Genomic DNA, 25235 nt, shown 5'->3' on the forward strand with positions numbered 1-25235 from the left:
AGAAGAAAAAAGAGGGTGGAAGGGCTGGACTTTAAAGTCAAGGTTATAAAATGAATCGTTACTTATTTACACAGGATAAGGAGGATCAGTCAGAGTGAGAAGGGGCTCTTCATAAAATGTCGAGTTTGTCAATGGGTGATAATATCCAGTTTGAAGCTTTGTGCAGACCTTGAACAGTGACAGTAGTTGTCAAAGCAGTGATTCTGAACCAGAATTTAAAGTAAGACATTGTTTAGTGACAGAGACAAGGCGTGTGCCAGAAAACGTGCTAATCAGTGTTCACTTTATTTTCAGAGAGTCACAGTAAGAGATGATCCAATGACAAAGTTTCTTTAACTGCAAAGCCAGAATTATAATAGAAATAGAATGTAAATTCATATATCACCCAGAATGCTGTTGATATATGCTTATGTAACACACATTAAATACACGTAATGGTCAATTCAGCTTCATTACATCTGTATGCCTAATACATTACTTCTTTGAGGTGTGCAGAAAGAATTATGTTTTTTAAACTATCTATGCAATTGCTGTTCAGCAAGTTATAATATTTCAATTTTTTCCTCCATATCATACATAAAATTGATACACATAGAAAACTGAGTTTTCCACTGTTAAGATTTCTTACATTTCATCTGCAGTACAATACTCTGAGATTATGATGAGTGTTTTGAGGACTAAACATAATAGGAAGGAGAATTTTGAGCTTTAGGTAGAAATTATTAAAAATACAACTTCTCATAGTCTCTGCATTCATAATCCTGCTATTATGGCCAAAAAATCTTTAGAAGCCTCTGTCCTTCAGCTACATCTGTGAATAGTGTGTGGGTTTTTTTAAAATGACTGATTATAGTTTTGGATTTTTGTACACAGGGATGACTCTAAAAACCATATGGGTCCTCCTTTATAATTTTAAATTATGTCATCCCAGTTCTACGTAGATCTAACTATCCAGAGAGTCTATAATCCTTGAAATTAAGTTCTACTTTTTAAATATACATGGAAACAGAAGCAAATGCTTTTTAACTAACAAAATATCTTGATTGCTGAGATTTTTGATTTTTTTGGTTTTTGGCTTGGCATACTTGGGAAAAAGAAATAACTAGGTTTTGGTTGATGCATGTAGGAATGCATCTGCATTTTTACTTGAAGAATCACCACAACGTGGCATGAAACACCTGGTATTCAAATTATCATACTGAAATTTTTGTCCAAAAATATTAAGAATAAAACTGTTTTGAGAAAATAAGTGTTTGATCATCGAAAGTAAAAGCTAAGCATGGGGCTGATTCAACTGGTGGAGGGATGTTACTGCTAATAGGCCACACCTTCCCTGTTGTGCACTGGTGGTATGTTGCCACATGACTTGTAGGCTAGCAGTACAAAGTAAGAGAAATGCAAGGACATTACAGTTGTTAAAATGGGGTGACTTGGAATCCTATAAATTATGTCAATACAGATGCATTTTAATGTGCTCTAAAATTCTTGCTAAGAGTTGCAGGAAGAGGATATCCTCCATTGCCCACCTCCAAACATGTGTTAAGGTTGTTTTTAAAAAGATTGGTAAACGATGTGCCATTGTGTTCCCAAATCAGAATACTTTGGAAATGTTTTCTGCCCTCCTGTGCCACAGACTCTAGAGGATATTGGAGAGGAAGAAGATGCTTTAAAAAGCTGTTGAACAATGCTGTGATTAAACATTGTATCATCAAAGTGATGAGTTTTTAAGAGCTTGCTTTAGTCCAGACTTTCATCTTATTTTTACATGATTTTCTCCTAATGGTTTGGTGAACAGGGCCTTGACATATTAAGACTAAAAAAAGTAGTTCTAGAATCTTCATAATTAATATTGGTTCCTGTGAGGTTGAGAAAAATTTTCATTTTTAACTTTTGTTCACTTGGGTTAAGAAACATTACCATCTTTATATGGTTGCAAGTGTTGCTTGTTGTTTCTAGTCCCTGGCATCTATGTTCTTGATATGAAAATGGCAGAAGAGTAGGGGAAAGGTACGTTTTTAAGAATTCTAAAATGCGTCTTTCAGTTGCATAGTGCAATTTAGGAGTTCATGACTGCAAAAGAAAGTTGGTGTAAAACTTCACTATTGTTACTTTAGAATGCTTTATGAAATAATGTATAAAAATAATTCTACTGTTTACACTGAAGGACCTTTGTAACCCTAGCAGCATTAGAATGTATGTTTGCTACATGAATCATAAATTTGAGCTACTATGAAATACATTTATGTACTAAAAGATGTTTTAGAATGGACTAAGTTTTAATAATGGTCATTGTCACAGTCTTCCTGTGACATTTATATTCAGTGAGCTAACAATCTGTGTCAGTCTTAGACAATAGTAGCAGTAATACTCTACACTAGAAGGACCAAGATAATTTCAAAAGCAGATGAGAAAAAGTTACCTACCTAATTTGCCATCAGTCATCTACATAGAGGCCTTAACCATGGCCACAGCTGCTGGCTACCCTCAGTGTCTGTGTCTGTGCAGTGGAGCCTTCATTAGAGACACCATGGGCTGAGGTTTTTGGCTGCAGCATGCTGTGCTTGGCGTTACTTGCATTGTTCTGAGCAGTGTGGATGAGATCGAGTGGTGTTCCTTCTTAGGAGTGTGAAAAGAAGTGTCGTTGTGAAGGATGAATATGTCATTTAACACCACAAATTTTGTTTCTGATTCAAAAAAGAAGAAATGTGCTTTTAAATTTAAGCAAATCAACTGAAAGAAATTGATTATAAATAAACCTCTTCATTGCTTAACAGACTACTAACCAGTGCATGATTTTTTTCTTGTTTTTTTAAGGATGGAAAACAAAGCACAGAAAAACTGTGTTGGCATGGCCTCAGGTCAGCTGTAATTTTTTGCAGTCTAAGGACTATGGATTCGTTTAAGTTAAAATATTATGTGTATAATTAAATAAATCTTGGAGAAAATTGGCATGTCAATATCACGTATAAGAGATGTAGTGTGGTGCACAGAGATTCTTCTCCTGCACTGAGGAAGTGCTGATACAGATTTGCAGTGAGTTCAGTGCTTATTTCAGGTTTTTCTCCTTGTCAGTGGTCTCCTGTGCATTAGGATCACCCTGATAGAATCCAAAATAATGTGTTGCACTCTTCAACAACAGTGTAGTGAATGAGATTCAAATATAGTTGTATGAAGGTAGCAAAGATGTTATTTATATTTTGGCATTCTTAAATGCTTGTATAAGATTTTGAATATAGTGTATTAAAGGCAGAATTCACTTTAGCTTGTGGGTAATACTGTGTAGAAGTGTTTCGATTATAGTGCATATTTATCCTGACAGATTATGTTCTTTTCTGGGGAAAAATCTGAGCTAGATGCTTCTGCTGAACAAATACACAGGAGTTGTTATAGTATAAATCTAACTGTAAGATTATACGTTCTGGCCAGTAGGGTTCAGTATGTTTTCACTTTAGAGGTCTCTAGAGTACTGGCTGTTTGCCAAAAATCAAAATAATGTACCAGAAACCATTTGTAGGAACTTCTTTGAAGTCATTTAGACTCAATGCCAAAATCTATATTCATCCTTCTCAGCAGTGTCCATTATTTCAAATTCATAATTAGGATGCAAGGTTAGGCTGACACCTTACTCTGTTTTTCTAACTCTTAAACTACTTCAGGTAATCATAGAATCAAAGAATCATTGAAGTTGAAAAAGACCATTGAGTCCCACTGCAAACCTAGCACTGCTGAGGCCACCAACAAACCATATCCTGAAGTGCAGTTCTCAGACTTTGCAGTTTAGTGGTCAGTGGAAGAATTGAATCACTAAATTGAAGTAAATTGCTTGGTTTTGGATTGGGAGAACGCCTTTTCCTTGAAACACGTAATGACTAAGTGTTTCATGCTGCCTGATGAAAGTCTCACATATGCAGCAGCCACCAGACCATCTGCTTTCCACCTCATGGAAGCATACATAGGACAGTAGGATAGAAAATTGTGAGGTCTCCTATACATAGATACGAATTTCACCAGTTTAAGTGTAGGAATTTTCTGCTAGTGTTACTACAAAAGAATTTTCCTTGGAAGTTATTTAAGCCTTCTATAGTCCTCTAATAATCCCAGCTGACCTTCTTGGGGAGAATGTGTACTTCTGAATTTATACCAAGGTTTGTATTCCATAATGTGACTGACTTTAGCCCTTTTCTTCATGCTTATTTAGTAACTTTGGCTTAATCAAGAGAATATTCCCATTTTGTTGCTACTGAACTTCTTACTTATGTGGCATTTTAAAAGATTTTAGTAATATTTTCATTGGATTATTCATGTGATTCATTATGCTCAGCAGAAGAAAAAAGGCAAAGATGCCAAATCTCAAATAAAACCAGGTGTTATTGTAATACAATAGAGCTTTAGGCTCTATTATTTATGCAAAATGCAAGCTGTCTCACTGGCCCCCAGTTACACAGAACAGGTGGAGACTCTGTTTTGAAAGTTCTTGATTAGTCTGGTATGGAACTACTAGAGTTTTCTGCTCCAGGTTAAGGCACAATTCTGGTTCCTTTATATCATATAGTCATTTTTGTGCTCAAAGAGCAATACTTTCTATTGATACAGAGTAACTACAATTCTATCTAATTGAGACTATTTTAAGAAAACCATAGGAGAAAATCTATGGGGTATAAAAGTATTAGAAAATAGATAATTCAGTACTACTGGGGATTTTGACCATCTCTAGATTCACAGCTTATATTTGTGAGCAGGTGGAAAGCCTGTGTGTAGGAGTCAGAGGCCAAGGCAGCAAAGGGAACCAACCCTGTGTCTGCTACAGCTGCCTGCCCAAGGGGAGCCCATGGACAAACCTTCCTGCTCCAGCCACAGGAGGATTTGTGTCCTGTGGGGGGAACTCAACCACCCCAGCAGCTTTGGGAAAGTGGCTTGGAGGGCTGTGGGCATCCAGGAGACTCCTGGAATGTGTGGAAGAAAACTTCCTCACCCAGGTGAAAGACAGCCCTGCCAGAGGATCTGCTGGTCACAGGGCAAGTGAGCTAACTGGGACTCCAAGAGTGGAGTCTCCAAGACACGCTCTGCCATAAAATAACTATTATCCCAGTTTCCTGCCTGGGCTGCAGGATCGTGCAGTCCTGAGGGATGGCGGTGGGGAAGCAGCAAAAGTCCTGCTCTCGAACCTCAGGAAAGCAGACTTACAGTCCTTTGGGAACCCAGTCAGTGGGATCTCCTGACAGACTGCCCTTGGGGACAAGAGAGTAGAGCTTTAAGGAGCTCCTGGCAATCTCCAGGAGCAAGAAATGAGACAAGGAGGGCAAGAGACCAGCATGGTTGAGCAGGAACTTGCTGGTCAAAATGAAGGGAAAGAAGCAGGGGCACAGGCAATGGAAACCAGGACAGGTAACCTAGGAAGAGTTTAGAGATGAAGCACAGTTGTGTAGGAAGGGGATGAGAAAGGCCAAGGCAACAAAACTGGAACTGAAGCTGGCAAAGGACACAAAGAATAATGGGAGGGGCTTCTGCAGGTACATTAGCCTTGAAAGGAAGGTCAGAGAAGGGGTGCCCCTCTGATAAACAGCACTGGAAAACTGGAGAACTGGTAACAACAGACAAAGGCTGAGGTACTTAGCAACTTTTGCCTTAGTCTTCAATGGGAAACTTTTCCCACACCTCTTGACTGGATGGATAACAAGATGAGAACTGGGGGAGCACAGTCCTTCTACTGTAAGAGACAGTGAGGTTTGTGAGCACCTGAGGAACCTGACCCTGGGAAGTACAGACCTGTCAGTCCCACCTCTGAACCTGGGAAGATGATGGAACAGATCCTCCTAGAAGCTGTGCTGAGGCACATGGAGGGCAGGCAGGTGATTTGGGACAGCCAGCATGACTGCAGGAAAGGCAAATCCTGTCTGAGCAAGGCAGTGGTTTTCTGTGATGGGGTGAGTAGGATAAGAGAAGAGTTACAAATACCATCTTTCTGGACTTGTGTAAAGCCTTTGGCATGGTCCACTACAAGTGGGAGAAGCTGAGATAAGGGGAGGAGACTGGGATAATTAATGGAAGTACCATCATGACAGGGCAGACTGGGATGAAGTGGGGTGTGGGGATTTGACGGGATCCAGGCATGGAATGGGATAAGGGGATAAGTGGGATTCCTGTGCTTTTGGGCCCACTTCATCCTGCCCTCCTGTCTCCCTGTTTTACCTCCCCCTCTGCCTAATTGGAGAGATCACTAAATCACTAGTGTGATTTAGTATCCTCAGTAGTGATGCAGACAAAAGGATCACCCTCATCAAATTCTCAGATGACCCCAAGCTGAGTGGCACAGCTGACACACCTGAAGGACAGGATGCCATCCAGAGGCACATGGACAAGCTCTGGGAGAAGGCCCATGGGAATCTCATGAGGTTTAAGAAGACCAAGGGCTGGTGCTGCAGCTGGCTCAGAGCAGCCCTGGTGCCAGCACAGGCTGGGGATGGACAGATCACAGCAGCCCTGCCCAGAAGGACCTGGGGGTGCTGCTGGCTGAGAGGCTGGACATGCCCCAGCCATGGCACTGACAGCCCAGAGAGCCAAAGGTGTCCTGGGCTGCATCCAGAGCAGTGTGGGCAGCAGGGCCAGGGAGGGGATTGTGCCCCTCTGCTCTGCTCTGCTCAGAGCCCACCTGCAGGGCTGCATCAGCTCTGGGGGCCAGCATGGGAAGGACATGGAACTGTTGGAGTGAGGCCAGAGGAGGCCACAAAGATGGTCAGAGGAATGGAGCACCTCTCCTATGAGGACAGGCTGGAAAAGAGAAGGCTTTGGAGTGACTTTTGATACCTGAAGGGAGCTACCAGAAAGATGGAGAGGGACTTTTTACAAGATCATGCAGTGACAGGACAAGGGGCATGGATTCAAACTGAAAGAAGGCAAGTTTAGATTAGATATTGGGAAGAAATTCTTCAGTGTGAAAGTGGTGAGGTGCTGGAACTTGGTGAGGTGCTGGTTCAGTAAAGTTCTGAATACCTCATCCCTGGCAGTGTTGAGGGCCACTTCAGATTGGATGGAGCTCTCAATAACCTGACCTAATCAAAGGTGTGTCTGCCCATGGCAGGCCTGCTGGAACTTGATGATTTTTATGATCCCTTCCAACCCAAGCCATTCTGTAATTACCTTGAGCACATGATTTTTTTGGAAAGGATGATTTGAGACCATACAGATACTACAATTAAAAAAAAAAGCAGAGAAACAATTAATTTTGGCAGCTTTACAGGCTATGGGCAGCATAACAAAAGTGGTCTTCTGTTTCAGATCCATCTCTGGGTGATTTAAAAATCAATGGAAGCTCTTTGAGCAGTTGGGGGGTTTATTTCTTTTGGGTTTTTTTCAGGGTTTTGGAGAAAAAGTATTAATCTATCAATATTGAAATCAAGTAAGAATTTTTGGAACTTGTTTTATAATGTCTGAAATTGTCTGAAACCACTAACAGTTTAAAGATATGATTATTAATGTGGTAATTTTCAATTAGCCTCATTGACATGTTAATAATTAAGGGAAGTGTGGAGCCTAAAAGTTGATGACAATGCAAAGAGAAAGGAGGTAGGATGTATTAGAAATTGAAGGTGCTCCTAGCAGACATCGCTTTTAGAAGGTATTTAGTAGCTGTAGAGCAGTTAAATGCACCTTTGTTGAAAAGCATTTTCCGGAATTCAACTGTATGTCTTGATAAATTAGCCCAAATTAAATGACAGTATCTAGTTGCTTTTCTTAGATTGTACAAAATAGGAGCTTGCTTGCTTGCTTGGTTTCCTTGCTCCCTGTCAGGTGGATTCTGTCATTACTTTGGCAATCCATATTATTGTGACTTAAGTATGCTGTAATGTTGGGATTTCCAACAGCCTCGTGAAATAATGCAGACTAGGATGACGACACTCTTTGCTTGCACTTTATCTTTTTTTTGAATAAATAATTATTCTTGTAAGAGCTGTATAAGGAAGACATTGCCTTGTGACTGTGAGTAATACATTGAGCAAAAGGACAAGTTTCTTGCTAGTAGTTGTCTTTTGTTTTTCTGTTTTTCCATCTTTCTCTCCTAATGCTAAAAAAATTGTAGTTAAGTTGCTCTCATGGCTTCAGTTGAAAGATCATGTAAATGTGGCTGGGCTAAGAGCCCTTCTCCTCTTAGCTGTTGCAGAGTTACTGGAGCATAGCCTCACCATGGGTGTGAGAGGGGTTATAGCTCTCACAGCTCAGTGGGTAATTCTTGGATTATGTCATGGATACTGCCAGTAGGAGGATTGCTTAGATTAAATAATGTAGTCCACTGCTTTAACAGAATGTAAATTAGAGAATAAGAATTATAATTTTCATTATCCTTAGAAGTAATTTTTTTCCAATAATACATGTTTTATCCAAACATATATACACTTATGAGCTAGGATCAAGAATTAGTCTGTGTTCAGTATTATAGGATTTTTTTAAAACTAAGGAGCAAATACAGAAGAAAACAAACAGAATTCTGTATCTGTAGAAATAATAATATTAATAGTAACAATGCTTCTTTTAAAGTTCCTCCCAGCCCAGACCATTCTGTCTGATTCTTTGTGACTCTGTGGTACTTTGGACTGGAATGTATGTCCACCTCTCTTTTCTGTAGTAAGTTTAATAAACCATGTAGTGCTTTTTATTTTAAATAATTATGGAAAATAGGTTTTTTTTTTTAATATCAATGTAAGCGTGATTAATAAGGACTTACTGAGCTGGCAAAAAGAAACATGTTCATATTGGGAGGATTCAGTGGTTTGTAACTAGTCAGCTTAGTTGTGATAAAGAAAGCCACCTTACACTTTTCTCCGTTTTTTTTCCCGGGGGGAAAAGTGGGGGGAAAAATCGTAATGCTCTTCCTGTTTTTAAACAAGAGCTAGTTTAAAAATACTTGCAGTTCTTTTAGGGTGATGAATAATCTTTCAAAATGTGCAGTCAGCCTTTTGGCCAGTATGACTGGTACCAAGATAGTGTAATCATAGAGTATCAGTGTGGAGCCCCTACATGTGGTTACTTTCAGTCAAAATGGGGTGGGAGAGCAGTCAATATTTTAATTTTTTTTACTGTCTTTCTAAACAGCTGTATAAAAAAAAGTTTTGCAAGTTTAATCTTAATAATCTAAACCCAAAAAAGCAGACACGCTCTGTCATAAAATAACTATTAGTGACTAGTTTGTATCCTATAAATCTAACTTGAGTTGATAATATGGTCCATTACCAGCTAACTGCACAGAGTATTTTTCATTTTACACTCTTCAGTTACTTTTTAGTGAAGTGTTAAAAAATATGAAGCTTTTCTCCTCTCTAAAATTGCACACTGTCTGTCTGTTATTAGGGAGATAACAGCTCTTATAAATGTTTCAGTAAGCGTTAAGTAGACAGTTATGTGCACTCTCATTCCACGCTTATTTGCTTACTGTAATAAACTGATAAAATATGTGTGGTTTGTCTCTGTGTATCTGCAGGCATCATGAGTCACATAGATTTCCTTTAGAAATAATGTTGTGTCTGCAGAATTGATTGGTTATTTTCATAAACCATCCAAAGGTACACAAACTACTTCTATTATTTAAACATATGCTGTGTAAGATTTGTAGGAGATTATCCCCTGTTTAGTAGATGCTTCTTGTTCTGTTAACTCTGTGTGGTTTTATTTTAACCCCAGAGTGATTGCAGGTACCTACCCCATGGGTTTTATCACAAATGCATTAAAAATTTTAGGATTTAAAAAAAAAAAAAAAATTGTTTACCAGACTGATGCGGCTGTTAAATACATCACATTACAGTCACATCAGCCTTTGTTAGCTCAACATCCTTGCTAGCAAATAGAGGCTTTGAGAACTCTAATTTTCCAGAATTAAATTGCTTTGTTCAACATACATATGTTTTATTTATTTCTAGTACTGCCATGTTAAATGCAAGTGAAAATTAATGTTCTGTACAAAGAAAGATGACTTAAACATAATGTCATTATTCTGAGTGTCCTTTGTGTTTTTGCTGCTGCGTGTAGTATGATGTTCAAAATAAAAGTGAATGGGCTCACAAGCTTTTTATTACTGAAACAAGAAGTAGTGCTGAAGGGAGCATAGGCATAGATTAAAATCTAAAAAAAACCACAGAAAGGATTCAGTAAAACTTGAATCAGTGTTATAATTTAAATATAGTGGGAGGTTTTTTTCTCTACATGTATGCATTTTGGAGCAGCTCATCCTGGGTGCCATCATGCAGCACATGCAGGACAACCCAGGGGATCTGGCCCAGCCAGCACAGGTTTGTAAAAGGGAAAGGTCCCAAAGGCTGAGGCCAGTGGTGTGAGGGTCAACAAGGGCCAGGGCTGGGTCCTGCCCTTGGCTCACAACAGCCCCAGGCAGGGCCACAGGCTGGGACAGAGGGGCTGGAAAGGACCTGGGGGTGCTGGTGACAGTGACTGAACATGAGCCAGGCTGTGCCCAGGGGGCCAAGAAGGCCAATGGCATCCTGGCCTGGATCAGCAATGGTGTGGGCAGCAGGAGCAGGGCAGGGATTGTCCCCCTATGCTGGGCACTGCTGAGGCTGCACCTCAGATCCTGTGTCCAGTTTTGGGCTCTTCACTAGAAGATGGCCATTCTGGTGTTGGAGCCAGTCCACAGAAGAGCAGTGGAGCTGGAGAAGGGTCTGGAGCAGAAGTCCAGTGAGGAGCAGCTGAGGGAGCTGGGGGTGTTTAGCCTGGAGAAAAGGAAGCTCAGGAGGGATGTTATCACTCTCTACAGCTTCTTAAAAGGAGGGTGTATCCAGGTGGGGCTTGGCCTCTTCTCTCAGGTGAATAATAAAACAAGAGGAGATGGGCTCCTGTTGTGCCAGGGGAGGTTTAGGTTGGATATTAGGAAAAAATTTCTTCACTGAAAGAATTACCAGGCATTGGAATGGGCTGGCCAGGGAAGTGGTGGAATAACCATTCTCGGGGGTCTTCAGAAAAGCATGTGAGTGTGATGCGTAGGAACATGGGTTACTGAAGATGGCAGGGCTGGGTAAACAGTTGGAGACAGAACTTAGAGATGTTTTCCAACCTCGATGGCTTTATCATTCTATGTATGATGGACTTCTGACTACTTCCTATCTTTTCATTCCTATTAATCAATATTATTAATAAAGCCAGCCATAAATCAACACAAAGAAGCTAGTGTACTTCAAAATACTTGCGTTAACTTGAATTAAACATATATCTTAAACATGTTAATGTAAAATGGGAGAACCATTTCGTGAAATAACTTTTGTATAATGCATCTCCTGTTCAAATTGAATTGAATATTAAAAGCTAGAGTCTAAGCTTAAACTTAAAAATAAGGTTTAAATTCCATCTTAAAACCTTGGATTTTGTTCATTATTTGAGTAATGGTTTGAATGACATGCTAATTTGACTGCTAATAACCTCTAACTGTTATTGTCTCTTTCTGTGTACCTCTGAGATATTCATTATTCAAAGTATTTAGTTTATTATTTCATGACAACTGAGGAGTTTTTTTGAGAGTTTGACCTTGTCAGTTAGTTCTAGAAAACTAAGCAGACTATTAATCCATGAAAGTTTAGGACAAAGATGTTTTGAATTTTCAGTAATTGTGAAGATCCATACAAATTGTACCTTTTCCATTCATTTTGTGTTAGCGGTGTCTGGTCATGTGATGTCACAGGTCATTATTTTATAGGTATAACTTGAAGTAGCCCTTATCTTTCCTTGTGTAAAGAATTGAAATTCGCTTGTCTGCGTATTTCTGTATACACCTTCCTTTTGTACTTTCAAGCTTGTGATTGCCTTATCTGGGAAAGTAGTGTCTGGGAATTTGTTTGCACACTAAATGTCTTTTTTTATGCTAATTCTGCAAGATAGAATACTGAAACATCCTTGGGATTTTTTTTATTGGTTCTAGCAGCAAAACTATTTAAAAAGTGTCAGCATCCTTCTGCTGTATATAACTATGTTTTTACTATTTCATGAGTGTAATTGTTAGACAACATTTTTTCTGTGTTTTAACAATAGAAACAGAAGACAATTTCTCATTATACTTTCACTTTGCACAATGTACTTGGGAATACCCTTGAATTCTGCATAGAATATTTCTTGTTGGAAAAAAAATCCGATGTAACTATAACTCTTTTAAAATGTGATAATTTAATAGCTGACTGTAAAGCTAAAAAATTGAAAGCAGACTTATAGTGGAAAGTGAGATGGATAAAACAAATGTATTTTCAGCACCAGAAATACTTTTAGGCTCTGTTATCTGGTACCTCTTACTGCAGTTTTGCTTATGCATTTCAATATGTCCTTATATGTTTCTGGTTCACTAAAATTCCAACTCCAATTGCAAAAGCAAGTGCTCTAACTGAGTGAAAAATGCAATATTCAATTGTCATTTTTACTGTTCTTGACTTACAGCATTTGCCAACTATTGTGTTATACTTAACAGGTCACTATGCAAGTCTCTGTGCCAACAAAAACATATGAACTGCTTCATCGAATGAGTGGGAAAGGATTAGCAGCTCATTATCACTTCTCAAGACAGCCAGGCATTTTTGGTGATCGTATGGTTCCTGTGCAAGTGACAGTAACAAACACAACTGATCAGAAGATAGAGAATATTCACATTGGGGAGAAGAGATTACCTCCAGGCATGAGGATGCATGAGTTTAATCCAATAGGTAACCATATCCTATGTTAAAGAACCCAGCAATTAATCCTCAGCAAAATTTCATATTCAGGAAAGTGATTTTGCATAGTTACATGTATATTCATATATGTGTGTGTGGCAAGGAGAAGGGTAGGTATGCATACATCATCAACTATGCTCTTGTTAGGACAAAATCTTTCTGCATTCCTGCAAACTTTGATTCTCTTGCTGTCTTGTTTTAAACTGGCTATTATGGCCTTCTGTTAAAAATGAGGTTTTTATTTTTATATTCACAATTATTTTCTTATGAAGCTTTAAATAAATCTGTGAATGTGTTATTTATATTGGTGGCTCAGAGCATTGTTATTTTTACCTTGTGAGCTTATGGCAGTAGAGTGGAAATGTATGTTTTAGTTTAGCTTTTGTATGCCATAGTTCCACAAAGTGTGCCTGCTCAGACTAGATAAAAAGCAATGTGTAGTCAGACCTGAGCTAAATTGTTTTACTTGCTACTCTCTAATCAGGATGGCTTTTTTGCTATATTTCTGTCTGTGGAAAAGTGTATAAAACTTAAGAAAGAACACAGATCACAGCAAGTTTTTTTCAAAAGTAATACCTATGTACACAACTTGCTTTCTTTTCTCAGTAGTTCTTTATTTTAGGACACTGTGGTATAGTCAGAAGGAACAGAAGTGTCTCTGTTTCATAATATAAATTCTTCTCCTTCAATGAGCTACATTATTATGTGAATATGTGTCATGATAGAAGAACACAGGAACATGTTCTTAAAGCACAACAGTGAGCTAAAGAGTATTCTTTGTTTTAAGTAGTTAACTGTTTGTATTAAATGGCTCTAAACTATTTAAATACTTTCTTTTAACATAGAAAAGATTATACAGGTTTACACGAAATACCTACAAAAGCATTTGTCCAGTGCTATAGTTTATTTCAGAGGTAAAATTAATAATAACTGCTTGCATCTTGGTAACAATACACACTTGATCAAGGCAGTTACTTTTAGAACTCTATTAGTTTTTTTTCTTTTTTAAGTGAGCATTTTGCTGGTTATTTCTCAAAATAAGTCCAGCTTAGAATTGAGTTATCAAGTTAGTTTTACCCATAAGCTTTATTTTATATCCCTACCTGTAAACGTTTGAAGAAATAAAGCACAAAGGCTTACAGGTGGAAATCTAGTAAATCAGATCAGGAGATACTATACCCACAATAACAGTAAGTTAGCAGTAGCATTCACTTGTCTTACACAAAAACATGGAGGAAAAAAAGTGGAATTAATCAATTATCCATTTCAGGTTCCTTGAGCTCCACAAAACGATCCTACCCTTTGAAGTATTTATTTCCCCAAGAAAGACATTGTGGTGTCTGTCCTGCAAAGCTGTTGGTTTCTTCTGCAGAAAATAAGCTATCCATCATCTGTAGTTCTTCCAAAAATGTTATTTTTCTTTCTTGAATGCAAATTTTCTATTTTTTTTGTCATTTTATGTAGAACTAAGCCTATACAGTCTGTTCTTACTATATTTTGTGTTTCCAGCACTTAGAAAACACATCCCATAATTTACTCAGTAGACCCAACAGAAGAAAAGTCAGCGTAGACAGGTATTCCTGGTGGAGTATAAGTCTGGTTTTGCCTCAGTCACTGGAATTACTGTTGGCAATTGTCCTGACTCTTCCAGTAGAAATGGTTCAAATTATTTCACCTAAGTCCCTGTGCACAACATTTTCTTGTTCCTAAGTGTGTTTGAAACTCCTTTTGAAAACATTAAACTCAAAGACGTCGGTAAAGTTAATTCTGAATTTGAGCTGGAGCCCGTAATTTTTCAATGCTTTAAAAAAACTTCTTGGAATACTTTTGTTTTCTACACTTCCTAGTGTTAGTTTAGACTTTAGCCAGCAGCATTAACTCCCTGCTTTCTGTATTTTTACAAACTTAATATTTGAATAGTTAAATTTTGTTGCATTTTGTCATGGTGCAGCTTTCTACTGTCAGTTCCTGGAAAGTATCAGGTGCATTATGAGTAATCTGGAAATGAGACATTTTTCTGCCTGCCTAATCCTTTTTATTTGAATTCCTCTCTTTTAAGTGTGCTTTCAGCTCTTTGTTGTAATCTTGAGAAGACAAAGTCTGCTTCAATGCTTGTTTTTACTTAGATAGAGCTTACAAGGAAAAGCCTTTATCTCTACAACATTAGGGAAATAGTGTAGTGATTTAGCCAGAGTCTAAAAATGAGTATGTCTCTTGATATCTTCACTGCCAAGAGTGTCTGCCTGCACTGCTTATATAGCATAAAGTGATCTTCCATTTAGTGTTCATAATCTTTCTTCTCCCTTCCAACTAATGCAAGTGGAGTGTTGAGACACAAATAAACCACAGTAATTATGAAATAGTTTAGGTTCAGCTGATTTTCCATTACAGTGTGTGTTAATGTAGATTTTATTTGTTGTGTTTTGCTACTTACTAACCAAATCTGCAAACCAGTGTTAGTGAAAATGAAATCTCGGTGCTGGATCTGTGCACGATTGAAAGGATGTCACTTCAATATTTTTTTCCTGTAAATAGTTTTCCTTTCCTTGCTTTTCTAATACAAGGCCTTGTTTTGTTGATGGGGCTAGAACTGGAGTGACAACCTGTCATGTGCATTAACTGTGTGAAAGAGGGAATCCAGGATGCTTAAACATGCAAGTGTGACATTTGGGTGATACCTACTTGTAATAAAACCACAACTATTGGATTTTTTTCTTACAGAACTTTTTGGAGGTTTTCATTATTTGGAGTTTGGTGGGTTGCATCTTTTGTTGGCTTGCATGGGTACTTTACCTGTTAAAAATCTCTTTGTGCAGAGTGCCTTGAGCCTGGAGGATCTGTTACTGCTACAATGGGTATTGACTTCTGTGATTCTACCCAGACAGCCAGTTTCCAGTTATGGTAAGTTCTTGGGAGGGGGAGGGTAATTTTTTTGCTCCTGGAAGATAGAAGTAGAGTTCATTGGAAGCCTACTTGGTGGTATCAGACTCGCTGTTCTATTAAATATTCAAATAATTAAACAAAATTTACAACATAATATATATCCAAGGTATTTTAAGAGAAGTAACACATTATTAGTATTCGGTTTTACTCTTAGAAGTCTTATTTTTTTTGTCCCGCTCTTCTTGGGATTCTGTTTTTTAACACCATCTGGAAAGGGGCAGCCATGCCTGACTGTTTCACTGTAGTGTTTTTTGTGTGTTCTTCCTTGTAAGAAGCAGCAAGTCAAAAATGGCACGTTGTGTGAGCAGTTTTACTACCCTGAGTCTTCATTGTGGCTGCTTATGGTTGTTTTAACATGACTACCTGAAAACAACTCCAAAATTTGCCCGCCAAACAAGTTTATTCCTCATGCTGTAGATTCTTTTAAATCAATTGTGAGAATGAAGCCAAGTAACTGTCTGGCCAACTAAATCTTGTCTAACAAGCCTGATTTACGTTACTTTGTGCTGATTATTGGCACATGCTAGGTCCTCTTTCTGTATCTTAGGCTATCAGGGAACCCTTTCACCCAGTGAGAATTCTATTATAAACTAGCATATAAAACCCGTGTAATTTACAGGAGCAATGTCCCAACACTGGGAAATAACAGGTGGGAGAAAACTTGGCACCTCCTTTTAGGAGCTTTTCAGGTTAATGTAGTCTTTTAAACTGTGCAAAAGCACTGTATAGGTCTGCACAATTTTATCTATTTTTCACATATTTTGAAGTAATGAAGTTTTTATTTATTTTGTTGCAAGAAGCACACCTTTCAATATTCAGGACAAAAAGAGGGATATTGAATATTCATTCACATTGCTGCATTTTAGTTTAAGAGAAGCCTTTTGTGAAAGTTCTGTACTTCCTCCTTTAGAAAATTTCTGTAGCAATTTTACTGTACTGCTACTAAGCACAGCTGGTTCAACTGACAGGTTTTTGAAGATAGCATGAAAATCCTAATAACAGAGATGTACCCAAGTGACTCCTAAAGTACCACTGCTAAAATAACATTTCTTGTTCTGGGGGCAAGGAGGTTTTACTCTTGGGTTTTATTCTTTCAATTTCTCCAGCTTTTCCCTGTACAGTGGATGCTCCTGCATAGTCAGTTTACACATATTTGTACTCCTAGCAAAATGTCTGCAGATGTAGTTTAAGCACATCATGGTGCTGTAGCTGGTCTGTATGCTGTTTGCTGGAATTTGGAAACAGCTTTGAACTGTTGCCTGATGCTTGTTTGGGAAAGAGGTTCCCTTGTAGGCAGTGCAATTTTTAAATTGCTTCAAAATTATAGACTCCGACTCTCTTAATATAAATATATTTTGAGTTTTATGAAATAGTACCTGCTCAGTTTATTAAGGGGAAACATTCCTTTTTAAATAAAGTGGATATTTTTCTTTCAAGTACATATTTTCAGTCTACCAATGATTTGATTTTTAACTTACACCATTTATTGCTAAGAATCTTAGCAGTGATGAGGATAAGCAATGTAGCATAACACATTGATTTTATGCAGATCATCACCTTTATGTTTTGGGAGGTCTGCTGTATTAGTGATATATAAAAACTGATTACTTTCTCCAACATTGCCTAGTAATTGTTTATTATTTTCCTATTAGACAAACAAGACAGATCAATATTCCTGAACACCAACCAGACTATGAGTAACATCACTGTAAATAGATTTGCCTCAGACCTCAGTGGTGTATTCATTTTAATGATTTAGACAATGTGAGTCCAATGACAAAGCGCTCAAGCTAAGTTTAAAATTAAATTAAGAATAGGAATTGCTTACTTTGTTCCTTTGCTAATTGATAGGGCCTTGTTTCTTTGCCATTAGTTCCTAGAAAATAGTATAAAAATAGATAAAGTGTTACTTGCATTAAATCTCCTATTTTACACTGAAAACATATTTTGTTCAAAATCCTACTGATCTTCTGTATCTCTAAAGAAATTGTGCAGTGTGGTGTTTTGGGAGTAATGTCTCAAAGAAGTCAGCTACAGGCTCTGGAACTTTTAAAAAGCTTTAATCCAAAAGAAGGAATGACTTCTAGAAGTTTGTCAAAACGTAGTTGAAATAATGTGTACACAAAGGTGTCTATACTCTTGTATTTCCTATTAACGTATCTCTATGAAAGATGTTGTCAGTTATTTTGTAATTTTTTTGCTAGAAGCATGTTCAGCACTGAAGTGTTCCTGATCATAAGAATTTTCTTTACATTGTTCTAAGAGGAGCACTTTATCTTGCATCAAATGTAATTGATCCTGAAGCAGTGTAATCACAATTACTCACTTTCTTAATTGGCCTGCCCAAAATCAGAAAATGGAAACCGATCGGCAGTGTTTAAATCAATAGCTTTGTAGTAAAGCTTGTGGGGGTAGGGACATAGTGGTAATGGGTAGATCAATTGGTCTTAGATGCCAATCATGGGCTGTGTGTTTTGCATAGCAAACACTACCCTTCTGCTTAGGGATGTGCTGTTGTACTAGTGGTTCGATACATACAAACTGTATGAACAAAAAAAACTAACATGAGTCATAAAATATTTAGATCTTTTTCTGAATTTGTTGTACAAGTCAAGGGCAATGAAGGAGAAACTGCAACGTAGAGGTTTGAAGGAATGAGCTTTGAAAGGCCTCCCTCTCAAATACTATTTTTGGTAAGCAAACCTTACCAAGATCACACATCTAATTAAAGGGACGTGAAATGCCTTGACTTGAAAACTGTGCCTAATGCATTTATTTAGAATGTGTATTAGGATGTTCACAGCATGTACTTCTAAGGAGAACATCTCTTCATTGTTATTTTTCTTGTGCCACCTCCTTGCAGAGGTAGCTATTTCAGCCACACTGGTGTTCTGCATGATAATGCCTCTCAAGCAGAAAGTTAAAGAGGAATAAATGGAGGAACTGGGCCTTTTAAAAGATTTTTTTTAATGTTACTCTTTGGTTTTGTGTTGCTTTGTTCTCATTTTGCAAGCAGGACATACACAGCTTAGAAGTTGAAAGCAATTTGTTATTGGCTAACTCACGTGCAACATAGGCTGGTGGCTTGTTGAATTATAGTTAAATTTTAGTATATCTGAGTGACACCTCATGCCTTAGATAGGCATGAGCTGAGCAGAGAAAAGGTTGGAATGGATCCTTGATATCTTGATCCTTGACAACAGACTTTCTGCAATATTCCACTGGCTGTGGAATTACTTTTTTTTTTTTTTTTTCCCATGTCAAATCTTAAAGATTTGCACATCAGTTTGTTTTTTCTTGAATCCTTGAGCTCCTAGTGTTCATCATTTCAAGTCCTACTACTTGTGTTATCTTTATTGTCTTGCATGTCTCTACTTTTCAGATATTCTCAAGTCTTTCTCTCAGCTTACTAGTTAAGATGTGATCTATCTGAAGATTTGGGAGCTTTTGCCCTGTCAGAATTTTGGAGTGAAAATCTTTAGATCTCTAGAGATGAAAGACAAGGAAGGTTACAGAGACAGAGAGTTACAGCATATGCATGCTCTTACTCTATGTTTTTGTATTTTGTATTTAGTATTTTGTATTTAGTGTTGTGAATTCCTGTCTGTGTTTGTATAACTCAGTGGGCAAATCTCCAGTTTCTTGTAGGTATGATGCATGACAGAAGGTGAAGGGGAGATGTCCTTTTTACAACATTGAAAGCTGGAGGAGAATGCTTTTCTTCTCCTTTTTTTCTTTTCATCCTGTATTTTCAGATTATCTTAGTTGTTCCCAAAACCATGAAAGAAACACAGCTTTAAAGATAAAATTAATTTATGGAGAAACTGTTCACTTCTTTTTTCTGTTATTTTGAAAAGTATGCAGGGAGTTGTTTAGATTTCTTTGAAACTGTTTGTTGTAGGGGAGATGTCCATGACATGCAATCTCTGTCCCTAGTTTTGGTTTTGCATCTCTCTCCCTAGTTTTCTCCAAGTTTGAGTGCAAAGAACACAACCAGAACTCCCAGGAAGAAGGAGAAATCGAATGAAAGAGACAGCTTGTGTGCCTTTCATTCTTTTTCAAAAGAATTAGATAATTGGAAAACAGCGTAACATGACAGAGGTTTCTAACTGGTTACCACATATTAGCATTTCTTAATGTCCCAGTGTCATCAGAAAGACCTTCTACCTGATGAGGAGAATACATGCTCTTCTGCTGCTGTTATGCTGATAAAAAAGGAAGCTGTCTGTTCATTTCATCTGTCCTGTACTATATAAAGAAGACATTTTGCTAATTACTCCAGAGGAGTTTGGTGTAGCAGAAAAAATCTAGAATTCTTAAGAATGTTCTTAAATGAGGTAAATTCTGTAAATGAGAATTAAAAACTTTGTTCAATCTGTTCTCTGCAGACTCTGTCTTATTGTAGAAGCTTTTGCTCTGAATTTTGTTTTCAAAGGAAGAGATTTTTTTTTTTTGCAGCATGAAATTCACTTGCTTCACTCTGTGTTGATGTAGAAATCTTCCCAAGCAGAACTTCTACCTGCAAGGCAGAGTAAATGAAGAAGGTTGGTTGGGTTGCAGTCAGTATTCCTGTTGAGGGCAAGCATGCATTCAGGTGTAGATGCTTGCACAAAAGCATCTGATTAAAATCATGTACTGGAATATGTTATGGAATATGTTAAAAGCTAATGTTAGAGATGCAGGATTGTCTTCACATCACTGTCACTTATATTTTCACTTTTTTCTTGCTGTTTCCTTCCCTGGTGCTTTGTCAGCAGATCACCAAGTTGCTTATAGATGTAAGACAAGCAATCTGGTACTCTTCTCTTTATTTCATTACTCTAACGTAGTCAGTTGGTCCTATTCCAGAACACAATTATGCCCAGGTAAATAACTGACCTGGAAAAAACAAGGCTGGACATGAACAACTGCTTTCATTTGTTCTATTGCTTTGGCCTTTTTGTCTCATAAAAGCAGGATGCAACCCTTTCTTTTCTTCAGCAAGACTATGAATCAAGTCTCCTATACGTCTCCATTCTGTGTTTTGTTTTGCAGGAATTTAATTCTCTCTTAGTGTTGCACTTCCTCTTATGTTCTTTTTTTTTAACATTTGTGGAGATTTTTGTGAATATAAGACAAAAATTATAAGCTGGTAACACAGATATGTTCTGGGTCAAGGCTGCTGCTGGGAGTGAAACAAGAAAGGATTATATAAAGAGCAAGAAGAACATTCCTTGTCTGATTAGAATACTAATTTATTAAAGCTTTGGAACGTAAGACTTTACCCATTGTTAATGTGGAATTTTAAAAGAACTCATTCACAGGTGTTAGTATTATTTACTTTAATTTTAAAGATTTTGCCTTTGCTGTTCTCAAGGTCTTTGTTATTGGTAGAGAACTTCTTTACCAGGTACCCTTCAGAGCCAGTTCTTAAAACAAGCAAACAAACAAACCAAAACCACAAAACTGAGAGAAGGAGTAGCCAAGGGTTTCAAGTGACAGGTGCTAGCTGCTCCCACTCCATCTGCAGACATCTACAGAAATCTTTAAACTGTGCATCTTTTGGAGGGTAGAATGTTATTTTTGCAGTGTCATTTATTGTGGAGCTAGTAAATCTCCCTTTGTTCCTGTGGGGGCATTATTATCTCTCATTTGATGTGTGCATCAGAAGATAAATTCATGTGATACTTCAATCATGAAATTGATGTAAGTTTTGTAAAAATATAATATATACAGTTTAACAGTTTCTAAGGAGTAAGAATAATGATGTCTAATACTATTTGCCCGTAAGTTCACAATTAAATACATAATAGATTCTGCAAGCTACTGTTGGCAAGGTACTGTTGTCAAGACATCCCCAATTGTTTGATCACTTTAGAGCTTCCCTCTAATAACTTCTCATTAAGTATTCATGTTCCTCTAAGGCTGTAACTTACCAACTGCACCTGCTACTTCCAGAAATTGCAATCTTTAATTTTTGAAAATAATTTCTGTTGGCCCGAGAAGCTTTGGGTGTTTTTTTCCAGTAAGCTTCTTCACCATGATCTTCCAGGGAAGTGAAAGCAACACCACCTGAGAGATGCTTCAGTGCAGCTCGAACCAGTTGTCCAGCAGATTTTTAAAAGTTAACGTAATTTTTTTGTTTAAGCATCATTTATGTTAATTATAGTCTTGAAAATAAAAATGAGTAAGTTAGATACACTGAAATTAAGTTCACTAGGTATTGAGGCATGTTAAATGGTTGTATTCTAAGCCTCAATTTTATTCTCAAACTTTTCCATTAGATATCTCATGAAATCTCTATCTTTGGAGATACTCAGAGCTCAAATGGACAAGGCCATGAGCAAAGTGAGCTGAGGTGACCCTCATTTAAGTAGGAGATGGAACCAGGTGATTTCTAATGCCCCTTCTGAATCGTATTGAACTTCTATGGAATTACGAAGTAACTTTTGTTAAATTAGATATTACGAGCTCCCTAATATAAAGATGTAATAAAAGAGATGCAGATCAATAAACAAAAGTATATTTAATCTGTGAAGCTTCTGATAAAGAGAATCCATAAGGAAAGATGATTTTCTGTAGCTGAGAAAGAAATTTACTGAAGCACACTGGAATTAAAGTAATGCAAAGTAACCCAGATGCTGACTAAAGTGAAATTAAGAACAAAGTGGTTTTGAAGAACAACTAGCCATCAGAATTTCTGCTTATAGGTATGAAGAGTTCGTGTTTTATCAAAGAATATATATTAGCTATTTATTCACTAGAGAAAATGGAAGTGGAATGTTTGTTAACAGCAGAGGTGTCAAGTGGTCCTCTTGGGCAGTTATGGGCATAAAAAACCCAAGCTGCACTCATGATTTTATTCCTTCTTATTGTGGAAATATTGTTATAAGCATTAAAGCAGTCTAATAATTGATGTTGTAAGTCAAGTTTATGTACAAATGGCATCTCTCCAGTCAATGTAGGACATAAATCATTGTACACATAATGGTTTATCTGTTTCAAGCTGAATTATACAGAGCTCATCTTGCTTAAATATGAAACATAACATTGGCTGAACAATCAGTTGAACAGTGTCAATTGTTCCAGGTATTGTCGAAAGTGTTAGTCTTATAGTCCAAGTAGTAGGTATGAACAGCAAAAAATTAATGAGGCAGTTGATTAAAGACCCTTCTATCAGCTCTTAAGCTGATTGAGTTCTTAATCACTTTTCAAAGGAAAAGTTAAAGAAAAAAATAGTTCTTGCTTATTTTACTGTGCGCTTAATCAGGCTAGACAATCAAACAATCCCTGCTCTTTTATTATAATAATGACTTTAGAGATGGATGGCATTTAAAGTAGTACAGAGGAAAAAAAGTGGTACAGAGGAAGCAAAAAGTTTGAATTTGTTAGCTTTTAGAGCACTTAATAAGTGATGTTTTTATAAAGGAAGTACTAGGAATTTTGAAGGGATTGTTCCCCTGTATGTTTACTAAACAGGAGTTCTCAAAAAAGCTAGCATAAAAGTCCAGTTTTATTTGAACAGCCCATACTTGAGATTGCAGTTATAAGCATCAATTATAACACATCAGAAGCTAGAAAATAAGAATGTTGTGGCATTTCCTTTTGTAAAGGGGCGATTAGGCTAAATATTAGAATTTTGAGTAGAAGGACTGTAAAATGCTTTTCTGTTTCCAGGTAGCTTGTCTTGCATCTTTAGGAGGAGACACATATGTTTTCTGTACTGTTGATCTACAGTGTTTTTGCTTTCCATCCATCTATCTTGTTTCAGAACTTTGAAGTTGCAGAGTTATAAAACATCACTAGCACACATTTTAGGTTAATTTAAATAACGTGAATGTTAATGGATGAAATGTATTTTCCATTCTAATGATTGTATCATTATATTTAAGTAAGATATCTGAGGCATATCACCAATCAATTTTTATTGGCTATTTGGTACACAGAAGAAAAAAAAAAAAGAGAGAGAGAGAGAGAGAGAGAAGGAAAGTATTCTTTTCTAAAAATTAAAGATTATGACTGGATGAACTGATCCTGAATTGCTGGGGAAATTCCTTATGGTACAGTTAGTCAATGAAACGTAGCAGAGTGAATGTATCTTGAGTTTCTTTAGCCTTTAAGAAGTCTCAGACAAAATAGTTGGAAACTTTAATTAAGAGAATTTAATGGACATGGAGAGGAAGTTCACTGTATGATATTTATTTCTTAAGGAGAAATGTGTAACATTTCATAGTATTATATTCCTAGTGATAGTATTTTTTAACTCTGCCATTAAGAAAGTGGCCTCAAGTTCTGCAGTTTTCCAGTGTGCTTTTACATTAACCAGTATGCTGTGTAGTTTTGTTTATATATCACATACTATACAATTGAAGTTACCAAAATATTTCTTCTTTACTACTGTATTTATTGTTTGGCTTGTTTGTGGGTTTTTTTCAGACAAGACCATCCTCTTGTCTTAAACTGTATCTGTGCTATGCTTAGCCCTATTTCTAGGACATCTGTAGCTGATGACAGGATGTGTAACAGTTCTCTCAAAGGATTTGTGAAATGCACAATAATTTGTCCTTTGCAAGCATTTAGATTGAGTGTAATGCTCTGTAGATCACAAATAAACACTGAGATGAGTAAAAGTTAGATTTTCAGAAGTGCAAGACCATGTCTACTACATTTGTACTGGAGAAACTGGATCAGCTTTACTAATGTAAGAAGCTAGCTTTCAAATTAATAAGGTGGAAGTCGTACAGGTAGTTCTCACACTTTTTAATGATTTCTGATATATGTATATTAATCTATGTTGAAGCACTCGGTTGATTCTCTGTAATTTCTCTTTTCTAGCACAAAGGATGATCATTTCAATGTTAACATTCAACCCCCTGTTGGAGAGCTGCTCTTGCCTGTCACTATGTCAGAGAAAGACTTTAAGAAGGAGCAAGGTGAGAAATACTTCAGCAGTTCCAGTAAATGTACTTGGATGGGAAGAGGGCTGCATGCCTTTCAGTTTCCAAGCATACAGAAAGTGCTTCCAGTTGTGGGTGGTTGAATCAGCCACTGTTAGTATTTACTCTGACAATAATAAGTAGTTTAAAAAGACCTTATGAAGGATGTGCTGTGATACAATGCAGTCTTTAAAGGGTCAAAGCCCACCTTTTACCCTAAAACAGTCTTTCAGCTCAAAGAGTTTTGGCTTCCCATCATGAAGTGTGAATGCCTTTCCTACTAGCTGCAAAACAAAAACTTGGGATGCCAGCTCAAGGAAATAAACTATTTATTCATTGGTATTGCATCAATTTTTACTATTCTTTATTCCAATACTAATTTTCAATGCTATTAATGTACCTCTTCCTCACCTGCTTTAAAGATTATTTTAATCTTTTCACTTTCAAATGCTACATATATAAAAAATACTCTTGTTGGAATACTGTTTTAGAACAATGACATGTCTTTTTACACTTCTACATTCTACTAATACTGTGTTTTCAAGGAATGTAAGTCTCTGATACTAGTCCAGACACAACCCCCCCCCCCCACAAGAGCTTTTAGTTACTTGAATATTTTATTCAAAATAATTAGAGAAAACTGTGCTTAGGTGTGGCTGTAAGTCAAATGGAATAGTCAATACTGCTG

General features: G+C 37.1%; 2 protein-coding genes across 3 annotated transcripts in view; one reads left to right on the top strand and one right to left on the bottom strand.

The window, feature by feature from the left end:
* Positions 1-25235, top strand: part of AP3B1 (adaptor related protein complex 3 subunit beta 1) — a 155437-nt gene that overhangs the window by 112239 nt on the left and 17963 nt on the right. For both annotated transcript variants that reach the window (XM_066340008.1, XM_066340009.1), the window contains 3 exons: positions 12449-12680; positions 15506-15590; positions 24447-24544. In XM_066340008.1, the coding sequence (XP_066196105.1) occupies positions 12449-12680; positions 15506-15590; positions 24447-24544 (415 nt within the window). The remainder of the gene's footprint in view (positions 1-12448; positions 12681-15505; positions 15591-24446; positions 24545-25235) is intronic.
* The window catches only part of CRHBP (corticotropin releasing hormone binding protein), a 477084-nt gene continuing 457300 nt past the window's right edge, over positions 5452-25235 (bottom strand). Inside the window, exon 8 of the transcript XR_010745932.1 lies at positions 5452-5469. The gene's annotated coding sequence lies outside the window, so the exon portion shown is untranslated. The remainder of the gene's footprint in view (positions 5470-25235) is intronic.

This window comes from Sylvia atricapilla, chromosome Z (genome assembly GCF_009819655.1).
Source record: "Sylvia atricapilla isolate bSylAtr1 chromosome Z, bSylAtr1.pri, whole genome shotgun sequence".
Lineage (NCBI taxonomy): Eukaryota > Metazoa > Chordata > Aves > Passeriformes > Sylviidae > Sylvia > Sylvia atricapilla.